The sequence below is a fragment of the Gopherus flavomarginatus genome, chromosome 11 (assembly GCF_025201925.1).
Source record: "Gopherus flavomarginatus isolate rGopFla2 chromosome 11, rGopFla2.mat.asm, whole genome shotgun sequence".
NCBI lineage: Eukaryota > Metazoa > Chordata > Testudines > Testudinidae > Gopherus > Gopherus flavomarginatus.
Window position 1 is genome coordinate 48,990,851 of NC_066627.1, and position 12,950 is coordinate 49,003,800.

Below are 12,950 nucleotides of genomic sequence, written 5' to 3' on the forward strand. Positions count from 1 at the left end.
GTAATGCTATAGGAAATAACTTTATCTGATTACTTCATCCATATTTTCCATAGTTAAAAAGTCAGTTAAGTTTTCAGTTTTCTGGTGCTTGAAGTCAACTCTCATTTTAAAAAAAAAAAAAAAGACTCCTATCATGTTTTCGGATTAGTCTGTTATAAAGTTTTTCATATGTCTGTTCAGCTCTTCCTGTTTACTCTCTGTTTGTTTATAGAAGCAATTCCTATGAAGCATGTTACACAACAAATTCCATGGTACAAATGGCCCTTTTTCTCTTGAGCTAACCAATTAATATTTTATTTTTAGATATTCATTTAATCCAATAATTTATACTTTAACAAAAAGTTAAAGGAATACATTTACACAGTGGTCAGTTTTCCCAAGTGGTATTCATGTAGGCACGAATGTTTTCTTACAAGATTTAGAGGAGAGTTGATGTCATTTTAAGCATCTCATAATGATCTTGGCATTTCAATTTAAGTTTTCTACAGGAGTTTACTGTTAAAGCTGTTAGTGTTCTTGGCAATGGAGGATACTATTTTCAGGTAGCTATCACTGAGAACTTCTGTGCATATTTTTCCGTGAACAGTGTGGACTACAGGACAATTGATAGTTTTAACTTCTGATTAAGAAAATTGTCTTGCTTCCATGAAAGAATTTAAGGAAAAAAATAATCTTAATATTTCTTATTATATTAATCAGAATGGATTAAAACCTAAACTCAGACACTATTTACTTACATGCATAGTACAAAACATCAATAATATACCTTAATTTGATACTTGCAATTGGTGGAAACAAACAAGTAGACACATAACAATAATTAATATCTATTTTATGCTGCATATCTTTCCATTCCATTTTCAGGAGTGGCATATTGTTTCCCCTCATGCTCCAAAAAATTGCCCATTCCATCAGCCTTTGCTGTTGGTTTAATAAGTGGGCAGCTGTTTCCGTAATATTTATTACCAAGTATAGCTTACTAATGGACCTAGCAAGGGAATTCCAAAAGCTAAACCATTGTTTCTTACCTTGCCAAAGTTCAGACTACATCTAGCCTGAATTGGACTCCGTATGTAAATTCTCTAGAGTCACAATACAGAGCTGCAATGTAAACAGGGCAATCTGCATCAGTATGGTAGATTTAATCAGAACACCAGTTAATCTCATATCTGTGTAGGTGGACAGTGATTGTGCAATTACCTAAAGTGGTGTAATACTATAAACCTGATTTTTTTCCCCTCGATTAATTTGAATGTTGAAAATATTTTTTTACTCTGTATCTCAAAGAAGATGTATTAGAATTGGAAAAGGTACAGAGATGGGCAACAAAAATGATTAATAGTATGGAACAGCTTCCATATGATGAGAGAGTAAAAAGACTGGGACTTTTCAGCTTGGAAAAGAGATTACTAAGGGATATGAGGGAGGTCTATAAAATAATAAATGGTGTGGATAAAGTGAATAAGGAAGTGTTGTTTACTCCTTCACATACCACAAGAATTGGGTCACCCAGTGAAATTAATAGGCATCAGGTTTAAAACAAACATAAGGAAGTTCTTCACACAGTGCACAGTCACCTGTGGAACTCATTGCCAGGGGCTGTTGTGAAGGCCAGACCTATAACAGGGTTCAGGTAAGAATTAGATAAGTTCACAGAGGGTAGGTCCATCAATGGCTATTAGCCAAGAAGGTGAGGGATGCAACCCCATGCTCTAGATGTCCCTAGCATCTGGGTGCCAGAGCTGGCACTGGACAACAGGGACGAATCATTCGATGATTACCAGTTCTGTGTATTCTCTCTGAGGTATCTGGCATTGGCCACTGTCAGAAAACAGGATACTGGGCAGGATGGACCATTGATCTGATCCAGTGTGGCCGTTCTTACATTTGTATGTACTCTCCATGTGTTCTTGAACCGGGCACAGATCATTGCCTATTCACAAGGAAATCGCATACGTTGTAATGGTAAATTAAGACAAGAAATCCACCTGTTTATAACTGGAGATAGTAACTTAATTTAATTTTGCCTCATTACTCCCTACATTTAGGGTTTTTTTGGCATTCTCCACTGCCCTGCAATGTTTATTGTTAAATAGAAGGCAAGCTTGAAAATATTCTCTTCCCATTGCTCCTGAACGTAACTCACTAAACTGTGAGAGTAACTCTAATACAGAAGACCAAAACAGAGGAGACCAAACTGGAAGATAGTAAGAAGTGCAAGAGTAGCACTGGTGTTTTAAATGAACTGAGGAAGTAATGGGGAATCCTTGTTACAAGGCATCTTAAAGTCACTTTAATCTTTTTTGGTATTTAATAAAATGTTGGGTGGGTGGTTTACGTTTCAGTGGAATGCTCCATTGTAATTTTGATTAAGTTGTATCTTTTGTGAAATAATTGTTCATGCCATGTGACTTAACATTTGCACGTATTTAATAATTTGATTAAAATTATGCTAAGTTTTTATACAGCTTGTTTGCTATCTTGCAAGCAAATTATTGTACTCTTGTAATAAGAATGAAAAGCCTTTGAAAGGATGTGAAGTATTTTAAATTGTGCTTTTTTTACAGCTTAGTTTACAAATACCATATTTAACAATGCATATACAGTATTTGTTCCTGATGATTTTGTCCACTTTCTTTTCACAAGCAGTTGTTTGTGAGGTTGAAATGAGGCAACAATTAAGATGACTGTTAAGGTTTAATTAACAATTTAAAACTTGTATAGCAATTTATCTTAGTCAAAACATTATATTTTCACCATTGATTGTGAACATACTTTCTGAGTACTGTATACCACTTAGCTGCTGTCACAACATGAACAAAGGAATACACTTTACTTTTTGTCTGGCACAGCAAAAATAAGTTGGCCTTTTAGTGGCCAGTCATTTTCTTTTCCCTTAAACTTTAGTAGAGGTTTAGAATGTAACTCTTTTTAGGGTTTAATTGTTCAATCTTGTACAAGTCTCTTAAGCTCTCTGCTTTCCCAATCATAAAATGTAGGTAATACTTTCTCACCTTTGTAAAGCACTTTGAGATCTGGGATTAAGGATACTATATAAAACAAATTATTTTATTTATTTATTATGGTTAAATGTTGGGCTTAAGACTTTGACAGAATTCTCAAAGACAATTATAAGGATAATGGATAAATAATTTTTGTATATGTTCATGGAAAATTTAGAGCTATATGTTTGAAATAGTACTTGTTAAAGCAATGTATTTCAGAAGTGTAATTGTTTGGAATATTTGTGCTACCTTTTGCTTCTTTCTCCCATGTGACTCTTTAGTGATCATTTTGCTGCTCTGAGATATAACCCCCACCACATACATCGCATGCAGGCAACTGACATTTTGGGTGGGGAGGCTGGTTTTAAAAACACAAAAGGCCTGGCATCACTACACTGCTGCGTTCCCTCCCACTGACAGAAGATAAACTGCAAGTGCTCATTCACTGCCTTTTCAGGGCCTTTTTTAAAACCACCAGCTGGTGCTAGTTCACGTGGGTGAGACTCGTTTCCTGTGTTCCCCAGGGCCTGGTGCCAACTTGAATCGTTCAAGGGGCGAATTTGATGGCAAAGTGGAAGCACCATCTCCCCTGCTGCCTTCATCACACCTTGCCACTCAGAGCCCCCCTGTGATCTCCTGTTCTGGTGAAATGTCACCAGAAACCATGATAAAAGGAAAGCTGTCTTCCTCGGCTCAGGTAAGATCAAGAGATAGCTGCAAAAATTTGTAAATGTTAGGGGTGTTAACACACATTCTCCTTAGTAGAAAAATGTGCAGTGACCATCGTATTTTATACTTTTGCCATGTCACACTAGAGAATTACATTTTCAAAATATAGTTAATTTAAAACTTCAGAAAAAAAAATCCAGATTTGCTCCTGAGCTGGGTTAAGAGCTAATATTTCCCTAATTTTGCAGCTCCCTTTCCCTTTTCTTTCTTTCCGCAATGGAACATACATCCGAAAGTAATGAGTGTTTTTTACAAAAATGGCATGTGTGCTTTTTATTCTAAAAACCATTAAGAGTTTTATAATACAATATACGGATGCTTGAATACACAGGTGTCCAGTGTGCTTTTTTACTCAATACTTAAACATGGATAGAAGCAGGGATTGCTTTCCATAATGGAAAAGTTTCTGAACTAAAATATGTAGCTCTCAGTAATGAGTTACATTTTTAAATATTTTTGAATGAGATATTTGCCTCCTTATTAAACAAATGGAGGAAAATACAGCTCTTCTTTTGCAGTCACCTTAGAAAAAAATCACATGGTAAGAAAGGTTAATTAACCATCCCATCCTGTCCCCAGTCTCTGAGAAACCTGCCCAGACTACAACATCCGCTCTGTTCCATAAACAGGGTCACCATCTGCCATGCAATGGCATAGTGCAAACTGCGTGTGCAAAAATCAGCTTGTATTTGTAATTCAAATCAGTAATATCATGTAGTCTTAACATAAAAGAAACGGAGGAGAGCATGCTTTTGCTTGGTACGGATATTTCTCTATGGAAAGAAAAATAGCAGAAAAGAGTTAAGGGCAAAGTTAGGTACCTGGATCCATATGCCAGCTCCTAAATAAAAGTAGCCTGACTTTCAGAATTGCTCGGCACCCCTGGTTCCCATTAAGTTGAAGGGAGCTGTGTGTGCTAGGCAACTCTGAAGATGGAACCACATTTACTTACGAGCCCAAATAGGAATTTTTAAATTCCTATCTAGGTTCCCCTCTTTGTGCTCCAAACTTGAAAATTATGACCGCAATCTCTAAATGTTGTTAATAATGAAAAGTTTGTAGAAGAGAAATTAAGTATTGCTGAATAGAATGCTGGATCTCTGTTAAAGAAGTGGAGGGTGGGTGGGTGAGAAATATTTTTCTTTGTGTGTTTATTTTAACTTAATTACACTTTTCATTTACAGGCCCCCTATGATGGATTTTTAGCACTGTGGCAGTTTGACAGCTCTGACACAGGTAAATGGAGAGAACAATACCTTTAATTAAAAATTATTTTCTGCTTAAAGTCATTAATGTGCGTGTGTATGTTTCTGTTTTAGATATAAACATTTCAAGATCTGAAGATATGGACTTAATGAATGAAGGCCTGTTCTTGGATTCAACCTTAACCAAGAGACTGACTTGTGGTTTCTGCAGGAGGGTTTTTGAGTGCACTGAAAAGTTGAAGGAGCACATACACAAGCATGCTTTTTCCATGATTCTTCCTTTTGACTTAATTGACTGTGCCAGACCTGTGCTCATTGGCCTCACTGATCATGTGTCCCAGGATCAGCTTGCCCGTTTCCAATGTTCTAAGTGTCCTGCAAGCTTCACACTAAAATCAAATATGGATAGGCATGAAAAGACAATCCACTTTAACCACAAGAAGATGCAGTGTCCTGACTGCTTAAAACTCTTTAGAGACAAGACAGATCTGAATCGGCATCTAATGTCTGTGCACTCAGATGAACGTACCTTTGTGTGTCTCTTTTGCAGCAAAGGTTTTGGTACACAAAAGAATCTCACTACTCATATGAAAGTGTGTTACCTGGTCTCTGCCCAGCCAATCGGTGAAGTTCTGGATAGTGTGGATCAAAATCAGGAACCTGAGGAGGTCTATCAAAGCTGTATTAAGGAAACGAGAAAATCATGAGATTGGAGGGAGATGGGATCACATTTTCGGCATTTATTTTTTATTAAATCCATAAATTAAGAGGAGTATATTGCTGCATTGTTACTTGCTGAAAATGGGTTTACCATTGGATAAGCTATAACACTATAATAATTCCCAGATATTGGACAGATTGGTCAGTCATTATTTCAGTTCTAGATTTTGTAAACTAAAATCTCTAATTAGAATCAAGATGCAATTTTGTGTTTAGAATATTTTTGATAGATAATATAATGGTATTTTGGATTACTCATGATTAGAGGTTGCATTCCTTTTACATTTTTACATGTCATGATTAAGAACTTTTGGTTTGTGTATTTTTTTAATATAAGCTTAAGCCTTTAAAGAAGATTTAATTTGTTATATAGAGATAATGGTTTTAAAGATAATTAATTTATTTATTTTTAAAAGCAGTTTTCAAAGATTCTTTTGTAAACATAGCAATTTATGGCAATATGTTATTTGCTGTCCCTATGTACTGTGAGGATCTGTATGAATGGAAATGATCAGTGATTGTAAACATTTCCTTGGTTTAAAATAGTCTCAAAGGGATTATTGAGAAGTATACAGGATAACTGCATTTGGGAGTGGAAGAGGGTGTGTCTCTGTGTCAACTTTGTCATTGAAGATTTCCCCCTCTGATGTTAGGCATTACACAGTTAAACTATAAGCTTGTTCTGTACTGCAGCTGAAGTGAATCTGTTCTGAGAAGTACAAATTCCAGCAGATGTCCTATGGGAAGAGGATTTTAGTCCTACTAGAAAAGGTGAAGCTGGCCTGCTGTTTAATACAATTTGACTATGGCATTTTGAGTTTTGTTTTTTTTTTTTAAACTTCCTCTGGCGTCCTGCCAATGTATCATGTATGTGCACTCAGCCACCTCCTCTTCCTTAAAATATTCTGATTGTTGCCTGTATTAGGTGAGAAACTCTATTGAACCGCTGTGACAAGTATTTCTGCTTTGCTTAATGATGTCTCCATTTATACTAGTTTTAAAAACCATGCAAAACTTCTGGAATGCTATTGGACAAAGACTTACATTTATATTGCATCAAAGAAATTATAAAAGAAACAGAATAACAAAAGACCTGAGCTTTGCAATTGCACAACTGTGGGACTGAGTGGCTAGTTTCATCTGTGGCCCAAACTACCAGTGAATGAAAGTACTTTGCTATCACCAAATGCCACAAGCTATTTATAAAGTCCAGTTTTCTGTATCATATTTAGAAGCTCTGTGCTATGTGGGCATATGTTCTATACTAGGATTTTTTAGAAATTGCTGCAGGGTTAAGAACATGTGATTATTTAGTATGCTGCTGAATGTTACCTGGAGTTATTTTCTATATTTATGAGTAAGAGTGTGGCATTCAAAAACTAAGTTTCTTCAAGTCTTTTAACTCCATCAATTTGGTCTCTACATTGTGGTTGAGCTAGCCAAATTGAATGTACATAAAAATATATCCTCTTGCTCCAAAAAGCCTAATACTATATAGTGGAGACAGTGGAGCTTGACCATCAGACTCTGTTACTGGAAGGTTGAAATCCAACTATAGTTCTCATTTAATTACTTTGGTTCAATTATTTGAAAGCTGTGAACTGTTTAACTCACAGTTTCCAATTTATTTTCATACAAATACATATTAATTTAATTACTCTAACAATTGCTGTAGTTTAAGAGTGAGTAGTGCTTTTCAAATACTCTGTGCACAATGCACAAGTTGTCAGCAACTTGGTCTGGTGCTTAAGTGTTATGTACTGTGTTAGGGTTAATTTGTATATTGGTTCTTTTGATGTGTGTGACAACATAACTAGGAAACAATAACAAAACTTTTAGAAGTAGTCTTGTGATTTTGCCAAAGTAGTTCTCTCGTAGCATGCCCATACCTCAGGAAAACAAAGCAGGGAAATGCTTAGTTTTGCACAAACAATATTGTATACTTGTAGGATGATTAAACATTAAGGGCCAGATTCTTTAGCCTGCTAAATCCACTTTGCATGCTGCACAAAGTGGGCATAAAACAGCTGGAGATGGCCAGTGGAGAATTTCTCATGCAAAGGAACTGTCTACCAATGAAAAGCTGGAAGAAGTGGCTCTACCACCCCCAGCATGGAGGGGAAGTGGCACTTGAGCACTGACCCACTACACACAGTCTTCCTTTTGTCTAAAATAAATCTGCTTCACTGCAGCTCTGATTTGCACCAGAGCTAGGTGGCTTAGGGCCAGGAAGCCACAAACACCACCAACCTCACCCCCACCCCCACTGTGTCTGAGCAGATCACAGTTTGAGAGTCTGTTCCTATGTAACTATTATAGCACATATCTTGTTAATTGATATAGCAAGAAAGTCATATTAAACACTCTTTTGTCCATATAGTGCTTTCCCTTTATTGATTATTGATATATGTATGAATATGCCTTGGAATCAACCTGCTCCTCCTGTTATGCACATGACTAATCTGCCTATTTGATGTTTGGCAATTGCTAAGTAAATTTACTGTGCTCTTTGGCAGATGGGAGAGGAGGTGGGAAGGAACTGAGCAGTGAGAGGGAACTGTGAAAAATCTCTCTGCCCCCATGAAAAATCTCTCTATGGCATTATGGAAGCAGCAAATGAGGGCTTATCTAGACCATATCAGAAAGGGAGCATGAGTAACCACAGCATACCTAAAAGGACTGTTGTCTCATGACAGAGTCATAGTTATAGAGTTTAAGGCATCAGGGGGATACTAAAGGGTCTGACCTCTTTATCGCAGTGACCCTCACGCTAATCCCAACTAACCCAAAGTATTACAACCCATCGGAAGTTAGACTGTTATGTGCCACAGACAGATATAATGGCCATATTAAATACTTATTGGGGGTAGGGGTTTCTCCCTGTTACTAGGAACATTCATTAGAACTCAAATTGCCACAGTGATAATAAATGTAGTGAAACACATATGAAACTGTTAAGGTCACTGAATACATCTTATAAATAGAAGAAGTAGGTGGATCATGAAAGAGGACCCTTGATCATTGCTTCCTCTTTTTTCTCATTCTAACCAACGCCCCTGTTGGTTCTCTGATTTTGTTACTGTTTTCTGTTAGCATTTTCTGCAGAGTTTGTTGTTTTGAGATTTTTAAGTTTGTCCTTTATTATTTTGTGGTGTTCTTTGTGAAAGTGTCTAGATAATATTCTTTCAACTAGATTAGCCCTCTCCTTTCCCTGATGTTTAAGGGACTTAATTGAATTGATTTAACATCCAAATGAGATCACAGAAGTGTGTAAGAAATTATTTTCTATTAGACAGGTTACGTAGGCATTTTATTGTAATATGTACAGTTAATACCGATGGTATTGATTCCTGACACCTGTGCAAATACTTATTAAATTTCTTGAGTGACTTGCAAGTTCTTGTCTTCACGGATAGGAGCAAATTAATTTAAAAAACTACAAACATTAGACTTTCAGGGAACAATATAATAGATGTTTATATAGTTGTAATAGAAAACTTTCTTAAACTTATGTTTTTAAATTCAGAAGTAGGAGAAGATGTGATAGGGATGATTGGTTTTACCATATAAATAAAATTGCAGTTTGATTTTAAAAATATAAAATGCAATCTAATGTGTAAAAAATGAAGGGGAAAAAACTTGCCTCAAGTTATTTTGTGAAATACTTCTTGGCATCCAAAAGAGTCAGTATTGTCATGCAGTAACACAGCATATGCATAAATTACAGATTTATAGACTAAAATGTAGTTTTATATAGCACCTTTATGCAATAGTTATGCGGTGTTGTACAAACAGCTACTCGTATTGATGTAATTGTGTAGGAAATGTAGCAACTGTTTCTGAGGCCTGGTCTACGCTTGGGTGGGGTCAGTCCAAGTTACGCAGCTTCAGCTATGCGAATAACATAGCTGAAGTCGACGTACTTAGATCTACTCACCGCAGTGTCTTCACTGTGGTAAGTTGACAGCTGACATTCCCCCGTCGACTCCACCTGCGCCTCTCGCCCTGGTGGAGTAGCTGATGGGAAAGCACTCGGCGGCTGATTTATCGCATCTAGACTAGACGCGATAAGTCGACCCTTGCTGGATCGATCGCTGCCCATCAATCCAGCGGGTAATGTAGACAAGCCCTGAGAGGGAGAATTTTGGTCAGGAAACAAGTTTTCTCTTTACTCCTGATTCTATGGAAATTAATGGCTTTTGGTTTAACATCTTGTCTTAAGGATGGCAATTCTAATAACACACCAAATGGAATAATACAGTGACGTCTTACAGTAATGAGACTGAGATTGGGTGGACAACTGAAGCAGGGGAATGCCAAACAATATATGGCACAGAAGTGATCTAGTTACTGCTCAGGATTCCAGAAATGCTGTCTCTGCAATTTGGGCTTTGAATTATGAACATATCTTTTTGGGAGTCCTGATGGTAGCAATCAGCAAAAAAGAGAAATAATTATGAATAATTGTTGCAAACGAGATAAGCAAGATATTAAGAAAGCATAAATTTAGCTGTGGGGTTTTTTGTTGGGGTTGGTGAGGGGAGGGAGTTGTCTACAAATCTTCCAAACTGCAGACAAACCTTATAATAAAATTTCTTCTGTAGACAATGTGATGCTAAATGAAATGGGTTCCCTTTATCACTGACTTGAAGTGCATATTCTAAACTAGCTTGGAAATAACAGTTGATGTGAATATGTTACATGATAGGACTAATGCATAACTTTGCACAACAGGTTTTTTTCCTAAATCATCTATGCATTTGTCAGTGTTTAACAGTGACAGTCGACAGACCAGATTTGTTTGGCGTTTATTTAGATTTGCAAACAGATTTTTTTAAAGATTGTATGCAAGAAATGCATGTACAACTAGCATACTGTTAAACCTATACATCACTTTTTCAGGTGGGAAAGCGGTAGGGGAGCTGACGTATTAGCAAGGAGAGAATTCTAAAACTCTAAAACAATTAAAATCTACCTCAGTGAAACAAGATAGATAACTTAAGACAGTAATGCCAAAGTTTTTGTAGTGTTGCTGGATACTTTTTAAAAAAATACTCATTTTATATAAATATATTTATAAAATTATTTGTTTTTGTTTAAAAATACAGCTCTGTTCATAATGCATATTTCACTTCTTGGTGCTATTCCTCATCTAGAGATTTGCCATGTATCGCTGCTGGTAATGATCTTGGTAATCTGGTCAATGATCATTTCCTTGTTTACAGATACTGCTATTTCTAAGTGTTGTAAATGTTTAATATTAGCCTTTTTATTTAGGGCAAATAGTCTATACATTTAAACTTTGTCATTTAGACAAAAAAAGCTTTGTCTGTCCATACCAAGGTTAATATATTGTTGACTAAATATACATGCGTATAGGCATATGTGTTTAACAGAGAGTGCTGTGAAACACTAACATGAAACTGTATTTCTGATGATGCTTTTATTTTTCAAGTTTTTAGTTTTATAGATGCAGAAATAAAAATGTGGATATTTGACAAAATATTTAGTTTTTAATAAAATTATAACTGCACAAATTTATTGTCTTGTGTCTGTTCAAACTTAAGTAAACAGAGTTTCTTAGCTGAAAAAACGTCATCTACACTGAGATTCATTGTACTACCCAAAGCTGTAAATTTGAGGGACATTTATCATAAAATGTTCTGTATCTGTTATTTAAAACAGTTTGTAACTGAATTTAACATAAAACGTTCATGTCTTTCTCTTGGTAAGCAGAAATAGTTAAAATGGTTTAATCTTTTTTAACCATTCTTTTAAAGCTTTTGTGCCTGATTTTTTCATACTGTTTAGGTATCCAAATACACACATTATTTGCATGAATTTGCTATGATAGTGCACCCAAAGTGGGGTAAATGAACATTTGTACATGGGTTTGCCTGGTTAACTCCTGCAAATGTATACCTTGGCTTTCAAATTGGGGACTTTTATGTCTGCAATAACACATGCAACGTTTCACTGTAGTTTATTTAGCTTCACAAACTTAAACCATATGTTGTCTGGACAATAAGTTGAGGGAAGACCTCCAGGGGGCATCTTAGTGTTGGAGGAAGTAATGTGTACAGTAAGTGGTATTCTTACCTCTGAGTTTTCTGAACCATTCACATGGATTTTTTAAAATAATTTTTGGAACACTGGGGAAGTTCTGGAACACTGGAAGAAAACATATGTGATGCTAATATTTTCAAGGGTAAGCAGGATGATGTGGGTAGCTATAGGCCTGTCAGCTTGATGTCTATCCCAAGAAACTAATGGAATAGCTGTTATGGGACTTGATTAATCAAGAGTTAAAGAAGAATAATATAATTGTCAGTCAGCTTTGGTTAACAGAAAACAAATCCAGTCAAATTTGATATCTGTATTTTAAAAGAGGTTACAAGTTTGGTTGATAAAGATTATAATAGTGTTGGTGGAATATACCCTAGATATTGGTAAGAGATTTGACTTGGTACCACATAACATTTCAATAATTTTGCATCTAGTTGTTGTTGTTGTTGTTTTGTTTTTGAATATGGCACACATAAAATGGATTAAAAACTGGCTAACTGACAGGTCTCGAAATGTAATTGTAAAAGGGAAATTATTGAGTTGGTATGTTTCTAGTGGAGACATGCAAGGATCGGTTCTTAGCCCTACTGCGCTTAACATTTAGTTTTTTATCAAGGATCTGGAAGGAAAGATAAAATCGTCACTGATAAAGTTTGCAGATGGTACAAAGTTTGGAGGAATAGTAAAATGGGAAAAGTCACTGAAACAGAGCAGTTTTAATATGACCAAATGTAAAGACCTATATCTAGGAACAAGGAATGTACCACACTTACAGGAGAGGGGACTCTATCATGGGAAATGATGGCTCTGAAAAAGTGTTGCTGGTCCTGGTGGATAATCAGCTGGGCTTGAGTTCCCAGTGTGAGGCTGTGGCCAAAAAGACTGAGAATCTTGGATGTCTGAACAGGGAAATCTGAAGTAGGAGTAGAGGTTATATTACTCTGTATCTGGGACGCATGAAACCATTACTGGAATACTGTGTCCAGTTCTGGTGTCCACAGTTCAAGAAGGATGATGATCAGTTGTAGAAGTTTCAAGACAGAGCCACAAGAATGATTAAAGGATTGGAAAATATACCTTAGAGTGAGAGACTGTAGGAGCTCAATTAGTTTAACAAAAGCAAAGATTAAGGGTGACTTAATCACAGTTTATAAGTACACCGCTATCTCGATATAACGCTACCCGGTATAACACGAATTTGGATATAACTCAGTAAAGCAGTGCT

General features: G+C 36.1%; 1 protein-coding gene across 5 annotated transcripts in view; it reads left to right on the forward strand.

The window, feature by feature from the left end:
* The window catches only part of ZBTB46 (zinc finger and BTB domain containing 46), a 103,101-nt gene that overhangs the window by 68,163 nt on the left and 21,988 nt on the right, over nt 1-12,950 (forward strand). For 4 of the 5 annotated variants that reach the window (XM_050918277.1, XM_050918278.1, XM_050918276.1 and 1 more), the window contains 3 exons: nt 3,530-3,702; nt 4,919-4,970; nt 5,054-11,196. The exons of the other annotated variant lie outside the window; for it this stretch is intronic. In XM_050918277.1, coding sequence (XP_050774234.1) covers nt 3,530-3,702; nt 4,919-4,970; nt 5,054-5,646 — 818 coding nt within the window. In that variant the 3' untranslated portion in view covers nt 5,647-11,196. Of the gene's footprint in view, nt 1-3,529; nt 3,703-4,918; nt 4,971-5,053; nt 11,197-12,950 lie in introns of those variants that run through there. 5 annotated transcript variants of the gene reach the window in all.